General features: G+C 41.7%; 2 protein-coding genes across 6 annotated transcripts in view; one reads left to right on the top strand and one right to left on the bottom strand.

The window, feature by feature from the left end:
- The window catches only part of CPPED1 (calcineurin like phosphoesterase domain containing 1), a 57,368-nt gene extending 34,829 nt beyond the window's left edge, over positions 1–22,539 (bottom strand). Inside the window, exons 1-3 of one of the 3 annotated variants that reach the window (XM_064725521.1) lie at positions 22,495–22,539; positions 20,641–20,750; positions 5,340–5,467 (exon numbers count right to left, since the gene is read on the bottom strand). In XM_064725521.1, coding sequence (XP_064581591.1) covers positions 5,340–5,373 — 34 coding nt within the window. In that variant the 5' untranslated portion in view covers positions 5,374–5,467; positions 20,641–20,750; positions 22,495–22,539. Of the gene's footprint in view, positions 1–4,915; positions 5,031–5,339; positions 5,468–20,640; positions 20,751–21,944; positions 22,232–22,494 lie in introns of those variants that run through there. The other 2 variants (XM_064725520.1, XM_064725519.1) reach the window with 2 other exon arrangements.
- Positions 22,473–24,903, top strand: part of SHISA9 (shisa family member 9) — a 176,916-nt gene continuing 174,485 nt past the window's right edge. The window contains exons 1-2 of one of the 3 annotated variants that reach the window (XM_064725518.1): positions 22,473–22,603; positions 23,699–24,298. In XM_064725518.1, coding sequence (XP_064581588.1) covers positions 23,775–24,298 — 524 coding nt within the window. In that variant the 5' untranslated portion in view covers positions 22,473–22,603; positions 23,699–23,774. Of the gene's footprint in view, positions 22,604–22,701; positions 22,850–23,452; positions 24,299–24,903 lie in introns of those variants that run through there. The other 2 variants (XM_064725517.1, XM_064725516.1) reach the window with 2 other exon arrangements.

Genomic DNA, 24,903 nt, shown 5'->3' with positions numbered 1-24,903 from the left:
GGTGTTCTTCCTCTACACTCTGCAGAGTTTAATGGAAACAAATCAGTTACAGAAAGTTACTCCTGTCCTTAATCTCTCTTTAGCCACTACTGTGTCAGAGCAGTTTGGACATGGACACATCTCCAGTGCCTGCTCAGTGCACCACAGGCAGTAACAAAGATGAAGATGCCCTCACTGTCACGCTGGGTTTGACAGGAGAATCAATACCTGAAATTCAGAGCACAGCAGACACAGGGACATGGTTCCCTGCCCTGAGTTGTCTCTGCTTACAAAGTGTGCCTGGGACTCTTTGTCTGGGTAAAATTGAAAAGGAAGCACAACCTTGGTTTTCCAAAGAAGGTCTATGCAGGAAGGAAAATGGAATTTCTTAAGTGAAGTCAGAGTGTATACATCACAGACTACACAAACAGCAACAATTTGTTTCCATTACTCTCAGTCCTGAAATAGCTTAAAAACCAATAAAGGAATTGTGCTACATTTTTAATAATTTCTTTTTATATATTAAAATATTCTCAACAGAAGTGGCTTATAAAACTCACTATTTTTGTATGGCTAAATATCAAAGATTTCAGTCTAAAGAAATGTGCAAGTCTTTCAGCTATTTTTTCCATGTGTACCTGGAAGTCTACCAAAGACATGACTACTGAAGGTTCTGTTGGATGACCAAGGCAACCTGTCATGAATTATGCCATTATAAGTACCAGAGGGAAAAAACCCTTCAAAACAGGTATTAAAATACATTTTCAGAGAAAAAAATAAAACTTTTTAACGAGTAATTATTCTACAAATTATGCACTACAAAAATACTGTCAGTAGAAACCTAAATGACAGAACATGGTTTCTCAAAAAAAGAGATAGTGCTACTGTTACCAAAAGATACTTTTAAACTTCTTAGATAACTATCAAGGTAAGAAATGCCCTCTCAGACACAGTTTATTTGTACTGAGGGCTACAGAAGCTAAATTCTAGTCATGCCTTATGCCCACCCCCAAATTTAACATGTAAACTCATTACAAAAACTTTACAGCCCAGAACTGTAGGTGTGAAGGGGGGTGGCTTGCATAATGACAAGGTGAAGTCACAGAAAGTTTCTCAAAACCCACGTAAAAATTTCCCTAATCCATATGAGAGTTGGAGACAGTACTGGGAATGGAATATGCAAGCTGGGAAGCAGTTCTGATCAGTGCTCAAAAATATTACTGTTGAAGAGCTCTAGAACAGTAATCAAAATGTGCCAAGCTCCAACACTCTTCAGAAAGCAAGAAATCAACTGTGGTTGTATTTAATTTCAAAAGAAGGCGAATTATATATAATTATGATGCTTTTAAAAAGTGCAAAAATCCTTGAAGGCAGCATGGAAACTATTCAAAGACATTATCCCAGAGGCTCAGACCATATGCACAGCATTTACTAAGGACTTCAGAAAGACCAAAAAGAATCCAGAGTGTCTAAACTACTTAAGTAACAGTGATAAGGAGGCTGGTAAGAGCAGGTCAATGTCCTTTGAAAAGCTAAAGCATTCAAATAAAAAAAACCAGGAAAGCTTTTATACACTGAAAGGTTTGATACTGAAGTCCAAGAAATCAAGCTAAAAAAAGTGAAGAACTGAAAACAGCATAAAACTGAGAACTAATAAAGCACTTTGTACAGGAATTAGGAGCAGGTAGTCTGCCATACAGTCACTATGGTTACCAGGTGTTCCAGACATGCAAGATGCCCCAAAAAGAAATGCTGAAATAATAAAAAATAAGGTACATTTTTGTATCCACATGCATCCACTTGGGAAGACCTAATGTGATAGTTCCTCCTGAGAGACTGCACATCAGGTCTGTTCCAAATCAAAGTACCAGTAGATGATTCCACAAACAGACACAGGCACTATGAAACCACTTAGATTGAACATAGAACTCCTCAAAAGTGAAAACCAGTGAACTTCAGGGGAGTTAGGGGCTCTGGTAACAACTGACTACAAAAGTGGCATCTGTACAGACAAGTGATGGAAGCACTAACCAAGACAGTAGCTCCTGTGTTTACTGATTCTTTACAGGGACAAGGGAGATCCACTTGATCCCATCTCCATGAGGATCTTACAGTTCCTCACCAAAGACTCTTATGGAAGCCAAGCTGTCTGGAAATACAAAATGAAGTCCTTGCATGCACAGAAAACTGGTAAGAAAAACAAAAATGGACAAGACACCCAGATGCCACCTGGATCTGTACTAGGACCTATATACTGTTCAACAACTCAAAACAATCTGTCACAGCAACTGAGCAGTGAGGAAGTGGAATTTGCTAAAATTAAGCCATTTGACAGCATGAAAATCAGGCCTGGTTGTGAAGAGCTGAGGAGAGACTTCCTATGCAGTGAGTGTTCAAAAAAGGATGAACTTTGTGCAAAAATGTGCAGCATAGTGCACGTGGGGAAAACACCACCAACTTCATATGATTTTAACCAAGTGCTACCAAGAATCACCTCAACATTCAAAAATGGAAAAAATCAGAGATTGGAAAGGAACAGAGAACAGAGCAAAATGAAAATATGAGAAGTAATTGAATAAACTTTGAGAGTATGTACAAGATTGGTGAGGGAGGTATGACAAAGGAACACAAAATCACATGTCGAACTGAGACTGTGAGGATGCAATAGTGGTTATCCACCTGTTCCACATAAAGGTTTTGGAACCATCAACTAGAACTAGCAAAAGACAGGTTCAAACAGACACTTCTCAACCAGTTCAACTGACAGAATATCACTTGTTTAGTTACTTGAAAAAAGTGTTCCACCACTTCCACCACAGAAATTCTTTGCACAGCATGCTACTGACATATTCGGGACCAAAAAAAAAAAAAACAACCAAAAAACCAAACAACTCCCTGACTTCTGGAGAGAAGTGGTGAAGACAGCACTTACCCAAACATATGGTTCTGTTTCTTCACTCAAGTGATAACAGAAGTAGACAGCTGAAGCAAAATTTCACATGGGCATAAAAGAGACAATTTATTTCACAAAGTAAAGTCAAACCATACAAAGGTCTCTTGCCAATCATGTAGGGTATTTAGACACTGTTTACTACTGTGCCTCATTGATTATATGGATAATTTCAATCCCTCACCTCAAGCTCTTCATGCACATGTCCCACATCAAGGGCAGAGGAGAGCAGGTTACAGGCATAACCTCCACGTTATGTAAAAGCAGAGTGAACAATTTACCAGTAGGGAAGAAAGACTTTGCAGAAACGGTAGGAAAAAAAGGAAGGAAATATAGCTCTCAATAGTGGCTTTAAAAAGGAAACAGTGTGCCAAGCCACAGCAGTAGCAGAAAATGTGGATACATGTTTAACAGGAGTGGAACCTTAAGATTAAGAAAAGCAACAAAACAGCAACTGATTTTTGTCTTAAACTGCATGAAAATTTGCCTCAGTTTTAACAGCCCTTGATTATCTTTTCTCCTAATAATTTAGTTATTAAAACGTTGTGTTGAACTTTAGCCTCTTAAGAAAGACCCAAGTGAATTATTTACAAAAAATATTGCACCCGAAGATGGTAGCTGGACTATGATAGCCTAACAAATCCTGAACAAGATTAAAAGCAACCAACTGGTAAGAAAAATCTTAACTAATATTTAAAGAATTCCAAACAAGAACACTTTAGAAGAAAGAAGCACACCTGGTCCCAAATGACATTTTCTTCCATGTTTAAGGAAATTTTCAAGGAGTTAGATACAGCTTTTACTTGGAAATTTTTACACTGCTGTTGAACACTCCTTTTGTCAAAATTCCACTGTATAGTTGATTTAACTAGATGGCTTGTCTGCCATCTGTCCCCTGAGCAAATGCTACGCATTCTGTTCCAAACCAACCATACCATCTGCAATTAATAGGTTGCCAGAATGGCTGTATACATATACTTCACATGCTCTGAGTTGGTGATTTTTCTTTATTTGGCAACAAGCAAAGCCAAATATTTCCAGTGCAACCCAAGAAAAGACCACAAAATTGATGGGATGAAATAGCCTTGCTGACCTCACCAAACCAATACAATTTGAAATTCATAAATACAGAGAAATAGAAGACCTTCTATACATGACCATAGAAAATTATTTCTTAACACAGCTGTGTCCCTGAAAAGCCCCAGCACACTGTAGAACCTCCATCCTTGGGAGAATTTTACAAACAGGTGCATTCACTGAGATGTTAAGGTGTTAAATGCGCTCCTCTGCGTCCAGCCGCAAGCCAGAACCAGCAGTGACAGGCGGCTGCCACCTTTGGCTGGGCCTCGTCCCCTTACCCACCTGGCGGGTGTGGGAGCGCGTCTGCCCTGGCTGGCTGCAGCGCAGGGCTCGCAGTGCTGCTCCTGCACAGCGGGGCAGGGCCAGGGGAGCACCTGTGCTGCTGCTGACCCGAGCGCGGCTGAGCACCCCGGGGAAAGCGGCATCTCACCAAGCCGTGAACTACCTTACACCTCGGTGCGCTTTTGTTCGGGCACCAACAGTGACCCAGCGGTCACCTGTTAGGTCACCCCTACAGGTACAACCACAGGACAGCACCAACAGCTCCAAAGGCTATGGAGACCCGGTTCAGCAGCACCCACAAGCATTTTAAAACGAATCCGCTGCTGGACACTGCTGGCGTCTGCACAGGAGCCAAAGCGCGGGGACAAACCTGGGCGCGCCCCGGCACAGCGGGGGCAGCGGGGCGGCCACAGCCCCGCGTCCGTCCGCGCTGCGGCCGCCGGTGCCCCCCCGTGTCCCCCGCTCGCCGCCACACAGCCCAGGCCCCGGCGCTCCACACCTCCCTCTCCCGGGCGGCAGCTCCTCCCGCCGCCGGGGAAACCCGGGGCCTCCCTCCGCACGCCCCTCCCGCCCGGCAGCGCGGCGGGGAAGAGCCCGCGGGCGATGGCGAGGCGCTCCCCGTACCTGGGCGGAAGGCGGTCAGGGTCCTGCCGCGGGCTCTCAGGAACACGCTCTCCGCCGCCGCCATCGCCCCGGCCCGCGGCCGCTGCCACCGCCGGGCCCGGCCGCCGAGGGGGCGGCACCGCCTCCGCCGGGGGCGGCGCCTGGCGCGGGCGGGAGGCCCCGGGACGCACCGGGGACGCCCCGCGGACCCGGGCGCTGTGGCCGCGCTGGAGGCTCCTGGGCCTGGCGTGAGGGGAGCAGCGGTGCTCGGGCGGCTCTGGGGCGAGGCCTGGCATAGCCCTGGGAGCAGACAGGGGGCTGCGGGGCGGCTGCCGGCACCGCCGTGTGTGGGGGCGACTTAGGGTGGAACCTGCCCCGAAGATGCGCTGGCTTTTAAATAAATTATAATAAATTTATATTACATCATATTCAGCTTGTTCCTAACCTGCGAACCGAAGTAACCCCTTGTCTGAAAGCATTGGCAACCTTCCTTTGTTCCTTCATGGGTTGTTCTCATCAGGTTTTCTCAGTGTTTAAACGTGCTCCCGCATTTAGGTATCACCAGCAACTACTCTGTGAAATAGAAAAGAGAAGTTTCGCAGGGAAAGCAAAGCCCCAGTGTCTCCCTGCTCCAGTGCCCCCAGCTCCGCCTGCCCTGCCCTGCCCATGGGCACAGTGGAGGGCACGGAGCAGGGCCCACGCAGCTCCTGCTCCTGTCAGAAACAAGCTACACAGTGAGGTGATGGCTGAAATATACGGGTGACCCTTACAAGGCAATGTTTTCTTCATCTCTTCTGACCTAGAATTCCTTTTTGACCCAGCCATCCAGGAACAACAACACGGTTGCAGTTTCCCAGTTGAACAGCTGGGACCCCATTATTCTGTGTGGTGCAACATGCAGAGTTCTGAGTGCCTCTATTAATTGTGTGAAATCTGCAGCAATGTGTTAGGTAAGGTTAATATTGTCAACTAAAATGCATTCCTATGGCTAGAAGGCTTTTCCATCTGTAAAATGTGGGTATTATTATCCACAAATAAAAACAGCTTCTTCAGTCCTACTTGTAAACTGCTTAAAGATCGTTAGATGGAAAGCGCTGGGGGAAGTCTTTTTTATTAAGTAGTTTTTGTCAATTCCCCTCTTTATGGGGCAGCATGTGGTATATTCAGCAAATAAAAACTAAAGTGCATTTTTAAGTCTCAGGTGTAGCCTATCTAAATATCCCAAAACCATCATAGGAAGGGGTGATCACAGTCTCACGGTAGAACTGCTCGTGCTAATATAAGAGCAGTCGGCTCAGTCATGCAAAGAATTTTTTTTTCTACCTTTTCTATTTCTTTTCCATTTTCTTCTCATTTGCTCAATAGGGCTGAGCAGCTATAAACCAGGATATATGACTGCTGCATGACTTCAGCTAAAGTCAGAATTAATTTTGCATGTGAAATAACATCAAGATCAGGCCAAAAAAAAGTAGATTGTTTTGGCAAGGCAGCATAGTGTGGCTCTGGAGCACAAAGACATGAGATTGTGATCAGCACCTGAATTACCTTTGTCTTACTTAACCTGGATGTGTTGCTAAAGGCAACCATGTTTCTTGTCAAGTTATGCATGTCTGAAAGATTGAATCAGACCTGGCAGATATGGAGATTGTAAAATCTTCTAGATTTATCTAAGTCTGTAATTTCACAGCTCTTTTTTTCTAGACATGTATAGGGTGCTCTCCTCTACAAAATTCTGTTGTCAGTACTTGTATTCTGTTCTATTTGATGTCTTGGCAGGATGGATCATGGATGAGCCTCAGGATGCTCAGCTCTTTCTAGGTGATGATGGTGAGTGTGCCGCCTGCCTATGTTGCCTCCTCTTCAAATGGAATCCTTTGATCTTAGATCACCTTGAGCATTACTTACGGTAATGAGGAGGCCATGAGAAATTTTAGTTTTGTAATTTAAACACATTTTCTTGTGATTTTACAGCCTGAGTGCAGAAGTGTTTTCATCTGCAGAAATAAAGGAACATTTGCTTATAAACGTGAGAACTGAGAATCAGGACTGTGTATGCAGGAGAGGGATTTCAGCTCTCTCTTGCTTCCTTTACTCTGCCAAATTTGAAGTATGCATTTTTGAAGCCAAGCTCATGGACCAAATGCTATACAGCTAAACTCATTTTACTATGACTAAGTTGTTCAAAGTTACTACTGATCTATGTTGGTTTAATTATAGATTTTCATGGACTCATTCCAGATGGGGCCTAGATAAAGCATCAGAATTTTGTCATAGGACTTGATTTGTTATACAAAGTGTCATGAATATAATGGCACTGCATAAATAATTTACAGTAGCACGTGTCTCCTCTTATATAGAGAGTATAAATTGAGAGTTTTACTAATTTTATGAAGTTAGTGTGAACATACAGAGGGAAATGTACCATTCTGGGAGGGCATGCAGTATATTGAAAATAAGAGATTAAAAGTGGAAAATGCAGGCATTGAAAATAAAATTCTTATGTAAGATTTAGCTTAGTAAGGGCTGTGAATAGAATAGTGCAGATCTGTGGAGTCCAGATCTCGTAAGACTTACTTGAGTGTGCTTTAGACCATGCTGCCAAGACTTACAGTTCTTGGAAGTTCTGAAGAATCCAGTAACAGACATTCTGCCTTATTTTTTACTGCAGTTTAAAGTAAGACTGTATGCACCTTGAGAGACCTAGATAAAGTACTAATAAAACAAATAAATTATTCTAAAATTTAGTATCTCTATTGAGAAATTGAAATAAAGAGCAAAATATTCAAGGCAGTGGTTTAAGAATGAGAATCCTTTTTCTAATCTCAGCAAATTACAGGATGACAGAGAACAAAACTGGAAGAGTACAAAAGGTGAAAAGGATATAACAAGGTTGGTCTAAACATTGGAATTGAAATTACAATGCACAGACAGATATGCAGATTTGAAACGAAACCATTTAAATCTTATATATAGAATAGAATGACTATGTGCCATCTGGAATTCAGGGAATCCAATGAAAGTTGGAGGTGTAAACAATACACACAGCAATATCAACATCTGTTTTCAGTGCCTGCTGATATATATGAGTCCTTGAGGGATAAGTTGGAGAAAATAATGGAAATTGATAAAATCTCATGATAGAATTACATATAATTGTATTTGTTTAGAAAGAATTTGGATTTACTCATGCTCAAAATAAATAGCACATACAATGTATTTTCTGTTTTTTAAGAATCTCTTCTCCCTGTAAGTCCTTGAACAGATCAGCATTGATAGCAGATGCAACATTTTGGGAGGTTTGGCACAGGATACAGCTCCTCTCCTTCCCCAAGAACAGTTAATGGATAAAAATCAGGAAACTTACAGTAGTATCTCTTACCAGTACACTCCTGTGTCCTGCTGCATTGCTGAGACTCCAGGATGGCTACACTATTAGAAGTAAATTTAGCAATCTGAGCCTAAAACATTACATAACATGATAAAACATAAGGTCTGATATTCAATACAAACAAAAATGAATTACTACAGTAAAAATGAATTACTGCACTGAAGAGTGTTAGCAATGTTAAAAAAAGGCTCTGTTAATATTTGGCCTTGATACCAAATGCCCTTCCATTTTCAAAAGGCCCATAAAATAATATCAAAAATATTAAAAATGCTTTGCACAAGCCAGCTTAAAGGGATTGGTTGACCAGGACCAATATTATGTTGCTAGGAAGGGAACAATGATGACATTGATTATTTCCACAGCTAAAAATCCACTATGTAATTGATTTTTATCTGACTCATTTAGTGTGGGCAGGCTCCATTTGTTCAAGAAACCTGTAATATATTCCTTGAATCACTGTAACTATGAGAGATATAAAAGTTGATGTAATGAGTTAAACACACTATTTAACTCAATTTGTTTTGCACACTGAATTCCAATTTCTGACACAGATACAGGTTCTATCTAGAGCTATTGCTCATTTTTTAAGATGTCTTTTTAATTTTCTGTGCTCCCAAATATTCAAGAGTCCTACTTTATTCAGAGTGCCTCTGATTTTAGAATTCTGTGTCCTGAGATTTCATTTTCAGGTACACTGAGAACTCACACCTTTCATTGAATGATTGAGACCTGGGCTACCAGCAGATTCGAAATTCTTGATTAGTAAAGACTCCAGGGAATGAGAGAGCCAGACTAGGAGGAATTATTTGATCTGGTGCATATCTTTGACACATTCAGTGTCTGCTCCTGAAAAGTCATGGATATTTGGGTCATGAGTTTGTCTTGAAAGTGCTATACACATAAAAATTGCATAGGAGTCCAGCAGGGCTTGACCTGAATGAAAAAAAACCCCAAGGTTTTAATTGAAGTGTCCATTTCCAAAATTATGTAGAATATTTGTGATTGACTGCCACCTCATCCTGAACTATAAGAACTTTCTGGCTTAACTGCTCTCCAGAATTTTTGCCATCAGATTTGGGCAGCATTTGCCCACTATATAAAGTTTATGAGTCCTGTTGCTCATCCTGTCCAGTCACAAATGGAAGGGAATTAGGAATATAAATAGATCTGAAGAAACTATTTATTGTATATATCCACATATATCTGTATGTTTTTAGAGTACTGCAGGTTTCAGGTATATACTATTTGACTTGGTCTAAGAAGAAAATTTAGGTTTAAAACCTTTTATTTCACAACTTGGTCTCAAATTTGGACTTGTTGGACTTGTCTTATTTTAAACAAATAGATTTTCCATTAATGTAGAAGCAAAACCAGAAAACTGAAAGAAAAATTAGTATTTAGTTTATGTATCTATATGCATGACTCTTGAGAGTCCTTTCTCCTTTGCTGATAAATGACATATATTATAAAAAAATAAAAGCCCTGGTGATCGTTAACCACAGTTGCTATTTCTGTCCAAAAAACCCCAAAGAAGCAGCAATCTTTCAAGTATTAAAATTCAATTAACAATCAGTGCACTTTGATATTTTTCAACTAGGCATAGAACAAGGGCATTGGTCTTTTCCTGTTACATTGGTTAATCCAAAATGTGTTGCAAATGTACTGGATGAATCTCTTTGTTTCCTTGCTCAAAGCATAATTTTTTTCAGACTAGAAAATCTCACTTTTGCATTACAGGTGACATACGAGTAATTTGGGTGTTTTGAAAAAACTGATACCTCCTTTTTCCTTCCTTCTGTAAAGAGATTTCATTTTCTTTCAGAAAAATGTCATTTTTTTTTTGTTCACCTAAATTTTAACCAAATATATTTCTCAGAAGCACATGTACATCACCATCTGACAGGATACAACAAACTGGATATAAAGAGATAGACAGTGACATCAGATGACTTTGAGAAGAAAAAAGAGTGACTACAAAAGAGTCTTCTGAAAGAGAACTCATTGTCATTCCACATTGCAAAGATGCAGCTTCTGCTACAGAGGGAAGTCTGGCACCACAGAAATGTCCTCTACGTGGACAAGGTTCCACTTAGGTTTTCTGAAGTGGAAAAGGTGGTTGTACATCAATCAGGCACATAAATCCTCTTGTTGATTGGCCTTCCTGAGTCCCACTCTGCCACTACTCTCCCCTCAAAATGCAGCCTAATAAATTGCATCAGTGGTTCAGAGAATCTTTGCTGCTTTGGAGAATGATTTATGTTTGCTAAACTCTTCCTAGAACTCTTCTACACATTAGCATTCACTCATATTGTGTGCCAGGTTTTGCATGTGAAGTAGATCTTAAAATTGACTTTACCATCTGTGATGTCACTAATATAGCAGTCACTGTACTTCCTGAAATAGGATGACTATGAAGGATGCATCTATTTTGCCACAGATTTCTATAAAACAAAATGTTTTTCAGTAATTAAAGCTGGAGGTGAACAAAGGAGGTACTCCGGGAAAAGCACAGATTAATTTAAACCATAAATGACCCATTTAATTTTTTTTTCACTCAAGTAATGACTGAAGAAAATGAGTTCAGAGACTGATGAAGGATGCTGAATAGGTAATTATCGCTATTACAAACCCCTTATTTTAATTTGTAGGAAATGTGATTTGAAAATTAAATAGTACTTGATTTTTTTTTAGGTTTCAGTGTGGACTCTCCTTCAGCTGTGCCTAGCACTTTTGTTTCTCAGAATTTCAAGGACCTTTCTTTTCCTATTAATGATTGTATTAGATAACCAGAAGGATCCATTTTTCAACAGTATTATCTTAGCAATAAATTACATTTTCCACTTCCCTCAGATTCCTGGTCTAAAGATCTGTAGGTGTTTTACAGGCCTTGGGTAAAAAGAAATAACAGAAAATTTGGACACAGGTAGAGGCACACAGAGGCTGATTTATGAGTGAAGACATAACATGCACCACAAAGCTTCTACTTTTAAAATTAATTATAGATGAGGACAAGATTGCATGCCCTACAAGGCAAATGTAATCCACCTGTTTTGTACTACCCTTAAGTTCAGCCACCAGACTCCTTCCCTGTGTTTGCAATGATTTTTTTTCAGATTCCTTCCAGTTGTACTTATTCATAACAACTAAGTCAACGACAGCAAACACTGTCTGTATTCCCAGAGTGTTCTTTCAAATTTTTAATGCTCCAGTAGTTTTCAAATCTCTGTTACAAATGTAACAGAGGCCAATGTCCAAGCATAAAAATCTAGACTAATTGACATAGAAAAGTGGCTTTCCCACTCTTTGAATTTCTTCTGGTTTTGAAACAAGGGAGAAATAAAATTTTATTCATGGAAATATTGCTTGGTCTTATTGATCCATTCCTACATTTGCTGAAGGATGATCACCATAAAGATATGTCCCCTGTAGATCAGGCAAAATATAGAAATTAACTCAAGTGCCTCTTGTGCAGATGACTTGGAACCCTTAAAGATCATTTTGATGTTGCCAGTTGGTTGCAGGAATACACAGTAGGGATTGCAGAGGGCTGTGTGCAACAGCCAGCTACCAATGAGGGGATGCTACATCCAACAGTCCCAAATGTGCTCTGTGGCAAACAAACCCAGCGTCCTTGCAGAATGAACTGTGCCACCCATTTCTGGCTTTAAAACCAGATGGGCCTAAGACCTTCCTGCTATGAAACATAGTCAGGCTCATTCAAAAATGAGTGTTAAACCACAAGCAACTCAAAACCAGTGAAGTGTCATTAGCATTTTTGTTGAATGCAATTGGATGGATTCATCAAACATAACAATTTTTTGGGAATAATTAACTGTGCTGAATTTTTCATTAAAATAAAAGCACAACATTCATATGGAGTAATTACTGTGGTGTGAAACATGTTTGAATTAGAACAAGACAACTTTGCCATTGTTTAGGTAAATTCATAGTGCCAGGAAACATTCTCCTCCCCAGGTTCTAGGAATCCTGTGCCTAACAGTCTCCTGCAGCATACAGTACCAGCTGCTATTAATAATAGATCTAGAGCTGAACATAAGGTATGGAGGGAGTATTTAAAATGTTTAATTATTCAAATGAAGGAATTAATTGACTGTGTCTTTTTTGCAGTTCCACAATATTTTTAAACATCTTAAGAGCTCAGCATGCTAAGAAGAATACAATAATGTGTCTGAATCTGCACTTCAGTTTATTCTCCAATACAAGCAGTATGGAAAAACATTTTAAAATCAGACATTTGGAACAGAGCAACTGACTTTGGGGAAAAGCATATCTATGTATATATATAATGTATATATACACAAATTATGTATACAATATAAAAAAACGGTGATGAATTGGATTCAATGGGTGAAGATCTTACTATGCCTATTTGATGAACAAAATGTGATGTAATACTTATCAACAAGCTACACTTCACTACAATATTTATTGTATACATTGTATACATTTATACATTATATGTATAAATATATAATATTTATTGCTCCTTTTAAACTAGCAGTTCACAAGCAATTCTAATCTAATCTAGTCTTCGCTGTGATGATTTCTGCAAAAAGTATTTAATAATTCTGAACTGGTGAGAATTTGCCAGAGCTGAGCTTCTAGCAGAAAATCATTCATTATTATACTTCCAAGCTTACCTAGATGGAGATCATTGCATTCCTTGCTGGAAAAGGCAGGTGGGAAAGAAAATATTCCATTCGCTTCTCTAAAAACCTTCAAGTCTAATTTGTCTCTAGAGAAGGTCAAATTTAACTGAAAAGCAGGTTGATTTACATATTTATTTTCAGGCAAACTGTAGTAAACTGTAACTTGTGTTTGCCCCAAGCTTTTTCCAGCAAATTTCTGGGGGCTGAACAAACTGTTTATTTAAGGCTAAATTTCTTTCTTGTGCAGGGGCAATTTTATAAGTGTTGTTAAACTGTAGTGCATTTGAAAGGATGCAGAGATCCTCCCACTGTGCATTTGAGAGGATTGAGAGATCTGCACGTGGGCTGTTCGTGCCCTTGATGTGCCACAAGAACTGAAGTCCAGCTAGTGTGAGCAAGGATGGAAAGGTTGCCCAGGAGCAGGTTGGGAAGCCCTGACATGAAGAAGCATCTGTTACCTTGCTGTCTGCCAGAAATAATTTCATTATAAGCAGACGGGTACTAGAATTTCCAGTCTTTTCTCTTGGCCTCCAGAGCCAGAAGAAATCTGTGTAGTTCTGGTATTACACTCTATTTTTCTCCTTCAGCTCCTCATTGGGCAAACAGGTACTGTTTCTCTCAAAAAAGGAGAGATCAATTCTTTACTAGCAACAGCAGAGGACACTTACTTTTAAGGTTTCTGCCAGGTTTGCTTAATTGGACTCTTTGGATAAAAAAAACCAGCACAGGGCTGTGATAGTAGTCTCAATGCTCTGATTTTCACACTTCAGCACTAATTTGCTTCTGGATAAACTTTGGTTAATCAAATTTCTGCAACTCAAGCAAATAAAGAGTGAAATTCATCCTGGCTAAAAGGAGCCCTGGTCTCATTTAAGTCCATAGAATTTCATCTACTAATATTCATCCCAGTACCTAGTACTTCATCTTTTGAAATGTAACTGTTTTGGAAGCATCCAGGTATATAAACAGATAAAATATTTCAGTAGCTAAAGTACTTTCAAAATTAATTTCTCAGTGAAAAATGTTTAATTTTTAATTTTAATACACTGAATAACAGATTTATAAACCTTGGTTTATAAATGTCTGCATCCCTTGCAACAACATTTCTTCTACTTAGTCCTGAGAATACTCTGCAGCTGAATGATTTACACCTTGCCCATACCCCCTCAGCCTTTGACTTCTAATGAAGCTGCCAGCAAGGACACAAAGTAGTGTCAAGCACAATGGCATCCTTGTACTGTGCAACTGGAATAAACTGTAAATTTAAAATAGCACTGTTTACTATTTAAAACTTAGAGTTAGTAAATATCTCAAGAAAGATGTAGTGAATCAATGAGACTGCTATTATTTTTCACACTTTTCCTGTAAGAAAAGAGAATTGTAATATTTCTGAGTTCTTACATAACCTAGCCTAGCAAGTATTTATCTCATGTTCTAAATAAAAAAATCAAACCCCCTCATCCTTAAATAAATCCAGTGTAAACAGAAAATTACAAGGTAGAAGTTAGAGGACTTTCTGAGCTTCTGAACAATAAATCTGACCTGAGCAAATATAATAACACCATTCTGGGTAAAACTTTCCTAAACTGATTGAGAAGACAGGTATATCATTTTTTTTCCAAGAAGGAATATTCACATTTATTTATCAGCTAGGGTTTTAGAGGAGGTTTTTTTCAAGAGAATGATATATCATATGGGTGTCATTGCTGAAAAAAATAATGCACCTCTCACACAGTCTAGGCTAAATCAAAGGGAAGAGAGCATTTTGTGATTTCTGCAAGTAAATTCATAAAGGCCAACAGGACTTAACAGATTTTTAGGACAAAATCATAAACTTGTTGTGGTGAACACCATGATGTGTGGGGGAGGAGGGAGAGGTGCCAGCTGGATCCATTGCCTGTCTTGGCATTTATTCTGTGTTCATCACCATGGTATCAAAACACCTTTACAAGTTCTGAGTGTAGCCACAGTAAAGGATCTGTAGTTCTTCCTTGAGTCCTAGGAGGGATGGCTTTGTGGTTGTTGCTATTGCTAGGATAATTGAACAAGCAGGTGAAAATAAGGGATTTTACATTTTGTTCTTAAGGAGCTGAGACTCCTCAGGGATTCAACTCCATAGCTGTAAGTGAGTTGCTGGGAAAATTGTATCTGTACATGGTACAGAGATGACTGTTCTCTTGTCCCAGAAAATTCCAGCTCCAGAAAGGTCAGGAAGGGAGTGAGAAGGAGCCCTCATCCCTTTACACAGAGCACAGAGAAGATGCTTAGGATGGATGGAGGCAGGGAGGTGGAAACAAGAGGAGCTGTTGAATACCCTGCTGATTTTTCCTGCTTTCCCCAGCAGTGCAGGCACGTCCCTGAGTGTGTGTGCCAGAGAGCTCTGCTTATCCCTGTGCCAGCAGAGCTGCCTCCCTTGGGCTTCCGTGGATTGATGCACAGAGACACCTGAGAGCTGCCTGAATGCATCTGCAGCAATGTACAGCAGATGTGCTGGAGCTTAAAGCTGTGTTGTTAGTGGAAATATTATTTCCTTACATATTTCTACATTTTCTCACATAATAAGCATCAGACTCTAGCCTTAGTATTTTTGTCTGACTTTTCCTGGATTTTTTTTTTTTTGGGTTTGCTTTCATTATGAAGAACACTAGCATTATAAAATTACCCCATTGAAAGAAATAGAATATTACATACTATAAAGAACATCTCAATGAGAATAAACTTATAAAATCTTGTTCCTTAGAGTGAAGTCTTCACTCCATTGCATACAGCTATCAATAATTAGATAGTCAACAGACCTAATACTAAAAACATCCTGTGCAATGAGACAAAAAATTTGAAAACTGGACCCAGGCTGAGGCTTTACATGGAGGATCTATTTCTGATCTTGCTGTGCAAGTGTTTTAGTGTTTTCTTTTTTTTTTGTTAACTTGAGCTAAACATTATGACAGAAACAAGTGAGATAATTGGGTATTATGAGATATCTGCTCTTTTTCATTTATGGTCATTTTATGTGTTGAAATATTTGCATTGTTTATGTAGGAAAATGATCCTATTGTTCAGCCATGTAAATTATGTCTTTCTTAATCATATTATCAAGGCTCATGTCAACTGCTCTAGTTTGCATAGAAATTATGAGCAATTTCCTTTTAAATTTTGTTATTTTTTCTTTTTAAAGAAGATCAATCCCTAAATTCACAGGGAGAATTTGTTAAACTGGAAAATCCTATTTAAGGGTTCAAGGTGTATAGAAATTACAAAATTGCCTTCAAAAAGGCCAGCTTTCTATCAGGTGTGTGGGAGTGAATGGCAGACTAATTCCCACACACACCCAAGAAAATTGTGAGTTGTCCTCTTACCAAGTATTCTGTTACAACTGCCCCTACAGATGTGTCTGTGTGTACATATATGTTTGTGTATTTATATATACACATATATATATTATTTCCGTATTACACTGAAATATCCCTTTTACAACTTCTCTACATTTTACTCCTGAGTTTCTTGGCTATATTGATTACAATCAGAATGGATTAAACATTCCATTCTGAAGCTGTACTCTCAGATGCCAGTTTTTTGTCATAAAACTGTGTTTAACCTTATTGTACTCTGCAATAATCTCCAAAATATATGTATTAGGGAACAGATATCCTAAATATTTTATTAACATTGGATTATATTTAGTAGGTTAATCTGCTGATTTTAAGTAAACACTACAACAAAAAGATACCACAAGAATCTGCTGTCAGCATCTTTTTGCAGCACTTCTTAAGACTCCCTGATGTGCATTTCACAATGCAGTTAAAATCCTTTTATTTCTCCTATTATTTATCCAGCTGTGGGGTCACCGCACTTTCACAAGAATAAAAAAACCTCTAGGCAAATATATGTCATAAAACCACCAAAAATTATTAAAAATGTTCTGCTACACATTAGCTACTCTATGCATTAAATTTTCAGTTTAATATTGGCTTTATGCAAAGAGCAAGAAAATTAGATTGATGCCTTTTCATTCAAGATAGTAAAACAGAGTGCCTAGACAGATGTTCTAGATAGATATTGCATTTATGTAGGTGTAACAGAAATATTAATGATGAATACTGTTAGCATTATCAGAATGCTGTCTAGAAAGAAAATATAAGGAATGGCATTTACTCTTCCACCTTGAAATCTTCCTGGCTTTTTGACCCATCTGTCATTCTACCTGGTTGATGGGTTATGTCTTCTCACTGCCTTTCATGCTAAAGGACAGAGGAACAAATCCCTTTGGAGGCAGCTTTAGCACTGCTCTTTACAGTTGGCTGTCAAGTGGAGTCAAGAAGGGACAGTTGCTGCCATCTGCCCACAAGCGTGGTCTGGAACCCGTGTGTGTGTTTGTGCACGTCAACAGCTTTCCAACATATGGGCCTAAATTCAGTTTCTGAATTCATTATTGGCCTTTCAAATATGTGACCCGGTTTCAGATGTACTGACCACTCAGACATCTGGTGGTTTCATGTAAGCTGTGATTATTCAGCATCTCTTGAGCAAAATCACTCAGTGCAGTGCAGTTTCCATTTTAAATAGTGAGAAGAGAGTTGTTGAATTTCATAGATACTGAGCTGGTCTGTGGATGTTTAACCTTCTTGACACCTGACCCTCTTGGCCAGGCCTGCAGTCACATAAGTGAATCTGACAGCCACCTGAAAACTGGTGACAGCATCACCTGCCACTGATAACTGTGTCACAGAATTAAAAAGGTATCACAGAACTCTGACCATAATTACTTTGAGCCACTTATTTCCTCTGTCTCGTGACTTAGCATTTTAAAATCCTGAACATCTTTTTAACAGTTAGCATCCTTTAAAAATGGAACTGTCAAGAGAAATTTTCTTATTCATAAATCTGAAAGTTCCTGCATCTATATATTAGTACTATATGTAAGACTCAAAATACATCAAGCTCCTGATGGGCATGTTGTGACAGTGATACAGGGAGACATCATTAAAGCTTATTATCAGGGAAGCACACAAAAAAGGTCTAATTTTCAGTAAGAATTTTTGATTTTGGTTGCTTGACAGAACATTTTGGAAGACATGCAAAATATACGGTGGCTAAAATATTTTGTTAGTTAAGTAATACAGCAACTTTACCTTTCTGTGAAGATCAAGTTGTTCATTTCTGAGGTTTACAGCTCACTTTTATAGCCCTTGAGGGTTATTAGTGTTGAAACTGGCAGACTTTATCTGACTCATGGATTTGACTTCTTGTTCTGCCTTCTGTCCATGGATGTTCCAGGCCTGAAGAATGCACATTGCAGACTAAACTTGTCTACCTCTTTATCTCAGCTGCTGAGGAGTTTTAGAAGAGGTATTGGTTAGATCTGCTCCTCAGCTGGTCTAACATATGCCAGAGTCAAACAGCAGATGATCAGAAAATTTTCTCTCCTATGTGTCCTGCTCTATATCTAAGCACAGCTCCTCTATGCTCAGGCACAGTACACAGCCTATTATACTCACTTTAACCTTGACAATTTTTAATGCTATTTTAGGCCTGTTTGGAAAGTCTTCCTTTCTGCCTTGAAAAGTTGAACTCATGGGAACAAAGGTGATTTGCTTTTGGAAAGATACAAAAACAGTTCCAAATTTTTTGATCCTGTGTAGCTTTTATTTATCTTTTTTTATCTTTTTTTTTTTTTTTTTTTTGTTAACAAGATAAAGATTTTGTTGGCACAAGTTTGCAATGAGCTGCAGTAATCCTCAGACACCTGGTCAATCACTCCAGATCTAAATTCCATGTCAGTCTAATTTGTAACAAGCAGGAACATACCTTGTTCACTGGTACTGGCAATAGTGCTACAATTCAAAAGTAACGTCAGTTTTGCCAAGAGAGAAACTGGCTGTCAGCTTTCCTTGTTCAGGATCAGAGCAGTAGCTGTGCAACAGCAAACCTGAGGGCACAGCTCGTTTTCAGCTGCACTGCTGGAAGCTGCTTTAGACCTGTTGGCACTTCCTTCCCACTGCTGTAAACTGAAGACATTTGCACTATACATGTATTTGCTCTTGTATGTTTATTTGCAAGTGCTCTGTTTACCTCCTACATGTATCTGAATTTTCTTAATCTCCTTTGAATTAAGCTGATGCTACAAGAACTCTTGGGATTTCATGAAGTCCACTCCAAATGTGGTTGTGGTTACTGCCTGCCTCAAACCCAACCCACGTAATTATCACAGTTTAGGTTTTACTAGAAGATTGAAGAGGAAAATATTAGGTTAGAAAGGTAATTTCTACATTATAGAATTGCAATAAATTATAATATTCCTTCTCAGTAAGCCATAAAACCAAGTCTCTCATGGTTTTTCATTCATGCAGCACCTCTTGGTTCATTAAAATCTCTTGATTTTAATGCAAAGTGTATTTTTTGAGACCTAATGACAATAACAAAGTGCTCAATGTGAGATGTTCCTGTTAAAATTGCTATGAATCCATGAAGTTATGAGAACAAGCTGCTTCTGTCCTAGTCTGTGTAAGCATCTTTTTTAAAGAAAAGGGAAAGGTTAGTTAGATGTGTGCTCACTATTTATAAAAGCAGAAGTGTATTTAGTGTCAACACAATGCAGGTTGGGATTTCACACACTGCTGTACTGATACACTAATGATTGCAGTTACTGGTTAAAAGAGCAAAAAGGCTCATGAAGTGTTTGCTATGTAACTAAAACCAAATGCATTTTAACCACCCAGCAAGACTAATACCTCTGGGGAAGGACACTGCTCTTACCAGAGGGACAGAACTTGATAGAAGCAAATGGAGCTCTCTGATCTGTGCAAATTCAAGAATGCAGAGCTGTTAAAAAAACCCCAAACTTCTGTGTTGTGTGATTCATGGTGTTTACAGTATTTGTGAATCATAGGATTTTTTTTTCAGTATCCATAAACATTATGTCACTTGTAGCCTCTTTGTAAAACACACTTCTTTAACTCTTTCTTTAAAGAGTTCTTTAACTCATGTCTGCTAAGACACTTCCAGGTCTCCAGCTTCCCTAGTGCTGCCCAGCAGACATCTTCCACCACTGAACTGTTCTTTCACAGACAGTGATTGCAAACCTGCTGCCACTTGATCTGGCACAGAAAAACCATCACTTCTTCTGTTCTCTAGCCACAAAACGTTTTGTATCTACATCCAGACACCCCACTACAGCAGGCTCCATATGGTCTAGTTGTTCTATACTCTTCATACTTGCCCCCATCTCAACATTCAAGCTAACTCACTGACTTTCTCTCCTAACTTTACTCTTTTTCAAACTCTCTTATTTACATAAAAAACCCTGCAAGAATCAGTTCTATATACAATTCCACACAGAATTCCATAGAGTATGAGTGTATATGCAGCTTCCCTGTGACATGAGTACACGTTGCTACTGAATTTACCAGGAAAGGTGCCTATTTTCTAGGTTAAAGTTGAACCACAAGTATTGCCATTGATTCATTTCATCTTGGTGAAAACAAGTCAAAGAAATTAGGGGGAAAATATAACAAGAATTTTGTATATGGCTGCTGCCTAAAGTAAGAATTCCACTTAATTAAATGGATATGCACTTGAGTCAAGAGAATTCTGTAGGTTCAGGTTGAAACATTCATCCTCTCAGTTATTTCACAGGCAAAGAACATTCCTTATGGGATAAATCTGCAGAAAAGTAGGCAATTATTACTTACCTTAAAGCAATGTCAAAAACAGAAGTCTTGAAATTCTTGAAGTCTTGAAAGTGGAAGATGATGGTGTGAAACCAGGAAATCTTTGATGTTTCTCAACTTGTTAAGCATACCTGAAATAAATAAGACACTTATTGACTGATTTAATCATGAAAACTTTTATAAAATCACACAATGACCCAAAATGTACTCAGTACTGTGCATAATACTAATTTCTCTCAACTAGTTTTATTTCCATTTATTGTAACAAATGGGTTTATATTTTGGTTATGCCAGTGTTCTTAGAAATATATGCTATGAAGCCGTTAAAGCAAATTGCCACAGGTCTAGTAAAAATGGTTTGTGCCCCAGTCTAGAGCAACTCCAGCTCACTATTAGAATTCTAAGACGTGGTACAGCTAAAATCACTGCTAATACAACTAACTGGCAGAGAAAGCATAACAACTGAAGTAATTTAAAATTAATTAAGGATAGCATGATTTTTGGGTTCTGGGTTCCATGGGTCTGATCCAAAATCTTTTGGTGCTATAAAAAATGTTTTTTTTTCAAGAAGGTTTGATCACCCTCCTGCTTTTTGCCAAGCACATGTCACTTAGGGTTGAGTTCTGATCTTATGGACATGAATCCCATAGATGTCAGGTTCTAACCTAAATCCTTTGGGCTTCTTTTTTGTAGAGAAATTCTCAAGGAAACCCCTAGGAACTCAGCAAAACAAGAAACTTGTACCATATTTGGTCAGGATTAATAACCTATAAAATAAATCGGTTTTGGATGTTATTATTTCCATACATGTATAGCATTAATCATGCAAAATATTTAAGCAGCTTTTTAGCTGTCAAATCAACAGGGAAACTTGCATAATCTTAAGTGCTTGACAGACTGGACCTTAAATGTCTCTAGGTGCAATAATAAGTATGGAAAAGATTCATTTTGTGCAGTATTTTCAGCACAAACTGCATCACAAAGTGTTAAATAATAAATAATAGCAGAGAGAAGTATACACAAGGGAGGAATGATATGATTTCAGAGGAGACTTGAAAGGGGATGTTGATGAGGTGGAGGTTTTAAGAATTAAATATTAAAACCCAGAAAGGCTGGTTTTTGGCTGGGACTGATTGTTTTTCTCTGCTGAGAAAAAAAGGGGCTTTCTAACCTACCTCCTGGACAAAGATGCCAGGCTTACTGTCAAACCGTTCAGTGGAATCATCACTGTACTTAGAGTCTATTTTTAAGAGAAGGCAAAGGATTGCAATTAGCTAACTACAGGCCTCTCAGATTCCAAACGTCTGCTTTGTCCTCTGCCTCACCTTTCCTTTTATTTACTGCGTGACAACTCCACACGGACTTGGCCCAAGTTCCTGAAGAGCGCCGGGGATGCAGAGGGAGAGGGAGGGCAGCCCGGCATGGCAGAGCCCCGGCACAGCAGCCTTGCCCAGAGCCAAGGGCAGCCCTGGAGGCCACGGCAAGGCAGGAAAAGGGAAGCGGCTTTCAGCACCAGCCCACATTGTTAAATCACGCCATAGTGGGCTTATTTCCTACATTTGGTGGCAGCATAGTATTCAGGATAATATTACTGCTACTTGCACAGGTTACCGCCGAACCAAACGACAGAGATGAGAGAGTTAAGTAACAGCGATGGAGAGCGAATCACTAAAAAGTCTTTCCCAGAGTCAGTTCTCTGTTTGGGGGAAGTTATTTCAATTCTGTATCTTGCAAACAACCCGCTGCCTCACCGTGCCCTCTGGAGCCAACTGACTGACACTATAAGGAGATTTTTAAATAAATGATGTGCAGGAGCAGCTCATGTTTAGCAGACAAAGCCCCGCTCGGCAGCATGCACTGCGAGCACCGCCGTACCTGTGCTCGGCACGCCGGGGCCGGGGCAGCGCCCGCTCCCGCCCGGCCTTAGCGGAGGTGCGGCCCCATGGGCGCCGCTCCGCCCGCGGCACCTGCCTTGGCCTCGCAGGTGAGTGCGTCTCCGGAGAGCGCTCGGAGAAGAGTTCCCGGGAGAAGGAGCGCTCTACTTATCGGCAGAGGAGCTCTCCTGCCGCGGAGCTGCCCCACGTTCGCCCAGCGCAGCCCAGCCCGGGCCGGCTGCCCCTTACCCCGCTCGGCGTGAGGCGGGCTGAGGGAGGCGAGGGACGAGGAGGCGCTCCCGCGCTTTTGGAGCCGCACCTGTGGGGAGCGCCCGCCGGGACGGGAGGTCTCTTATGTAAGGGATGGCGGGGAGCGGGTGAGGCGGGGGTCGGTTCTGCGGCGGGGCTGATGCGAGGACGGAGAGCCCCAGAGGGGCTGGAAGGGAGGAAGAGAGAGAGGGGAGGAGAGAGAGAGAGGGAGAGGGAGGGAGAAAGGGAGAAGTCGCCGGCCCCTCAGCGGGGCTGCTAGCGGGGACAGGCGGGCGGGCAGCCCCGTCTCTGGCACGCAGCTTCCCGCGGCCGCCTCAGAGGACGGGCTGGGCTCTCCCCGCTGGCACCGCGCTCGCCCGCCCGCCACGGCGCATCTCCCTTCCCCGTGGCTGGATGCCGCGGCGGGTCCGTCCAGCCTCCCGCGCCCTGCCCTGGCAGCCCGGCCGCGGGCGGGGTTCGGCGGGTGTCTGAGGGAGTTGTGCGAGAGAGCGCGCCGGGCTCCGCGGGGGAGCGGAGGGTGGGTGCCCCCGGCGGCCCGCGCTGGCACCAGGCTGCGCGGGGAGGCTCCTCGCTCGCCCTTCTCCTCCTCCCGCCCCTGCAGCGCCCTCGCCTCAGCCCTCCCGCTTGGCGGCCCCTCCACGCCCCTCTGCCAGCCCGGCGCGGTGCCCCGCACGCCGCCGCCACCTCCACCCCTCGGTCCTCCTCTTCCTCCTCCTCCTCCTCCTTCTCCTCCTCCTCCTCCCGCGCTCCCTCTCACGCGCACTCCGCTCCACAAGTGCCGCGCGCTCGCTGCTCCGGAGCGGAGCGGGGCCGGGCTGCGGACCCTGCGCGGGGGCTGCGGACCCTGCCCGGCCCGTTCGGGGCTGTCCGTGGTGCTGGAGGCGAGCGCGGGCTGAGCGGACGCCCGGCTCCTGACGGAGCCCCTTTATGTTCAGCTCCTGGCGCAGCGCAGCATCCAGCAGCTCGAGCGGCGGCGGCAGCAGCATCGCTGAGCCGGGGCTGGGAGGCAGAATGGAAGGCTTTATTCGGCTGCTCTTCGGCTACTTGGTGGCGGACCTTCTCACGCTGGTGTGTCGGGCTCAGGAGAAAGCTGGCCAGCAGCTGGGGAGCTTTGTGGTGCTCTCGGGAGGAAACCACTCCAGCCTCGGGGAGCAGATAGACCCCTCCGAGCCACCTCCCACCCCAGACTTCTGCAGGGGCTACTTTGACGTGATGGGGCAGTGGGACCCCCCCTTTAACTGCAGCTCGGGGGAGTTCATCTTCTGCTGTGGCACTTGTGGCTTCAGGTTTTGCTGCAAGTTCAAGAAGACAAGGCTGGATCAAAGCACCTGCACAAACTATGAGACGCCGTTGTGGATGAACACTGGGAAGCCTCCTTCCCGCATAGACGACCCTCTGCATGACCCTACCCGGGATAAAACCAACCTTATTGTCTACATCATCTGTGGGGTTGTAGCAGTCATGGTGCTGGTGGGGATCTTCACCAAACTAGGGCTGGAGAAGGCACACAGACCCCAGCGGGAGCACATGTCCAGGTAAGGCTGAGTGCCAGGCAGCAGGGTCCCCTTCCCCCCTGGCTTCTGCCCAGCCCCTAGAGAGGAGAGAGGAGCCCATGTGTCCCTGCCAAGCAAACAGCTCCTGCCAGGCAGGCTGCATTCCCCTGCAAGGCGACCGAGAGAGACCAACTTTGCTGAGCAGAGCTCCTGTGGTGCCCCCAGCCCGGGTTACCACAGAACATGCATACTGAGGAAGGTGAGGGATAATTGTGGAGTCTGCACAGACAGTAGTTCATTTTTATCTGCAGTGCCCGACCCTCTCCCTAACAAAATCCAGCAAGTGTTCCCAGATATACTGTGCATAAATAGAGAAACAAATTCTGAAACCAGCAACACTGAATTATAGAAAGCCTGGTGTGTTCCCTCTTCCAACAGTTTCAAAGATTGGAAAATGTTTTTACTTCTCAACAGAAGGATGTAAACAAATGCCATCTCACCCTCCCTCTCCAGCTGCAAAATGGTTTTGGCAGGACCTTCCCTACTCCTCCAGCCCTTGCAAGTGTGTGAGCTATTTGTAAAATTTCTAAGCTGTGAAAATGAGTCAGGGTGGAAGGGAAGAGGAAGACACAAAAAGAAAAAGCTAT

The sequence above is a fragment of the Zonotrichia leucophrys genome, chromosome 14, assembly GCF_028769735.1.
Source record: "Zonotrichia leucophrys gambelii isolate GWCS_2022_RI chromosome 14, RI_Zleu_2.0, whole genome shotgun sequence".
Lineage (NCBI taxonomy): Eukaryota > Metazoa > Chordata > Aves > Passeriformes > Passerellidae > Zonotrichia > Zonotrichia leucophrys.
This window is presented reverse-complemented; position numbering and strand designations above follow the sequence as displayed.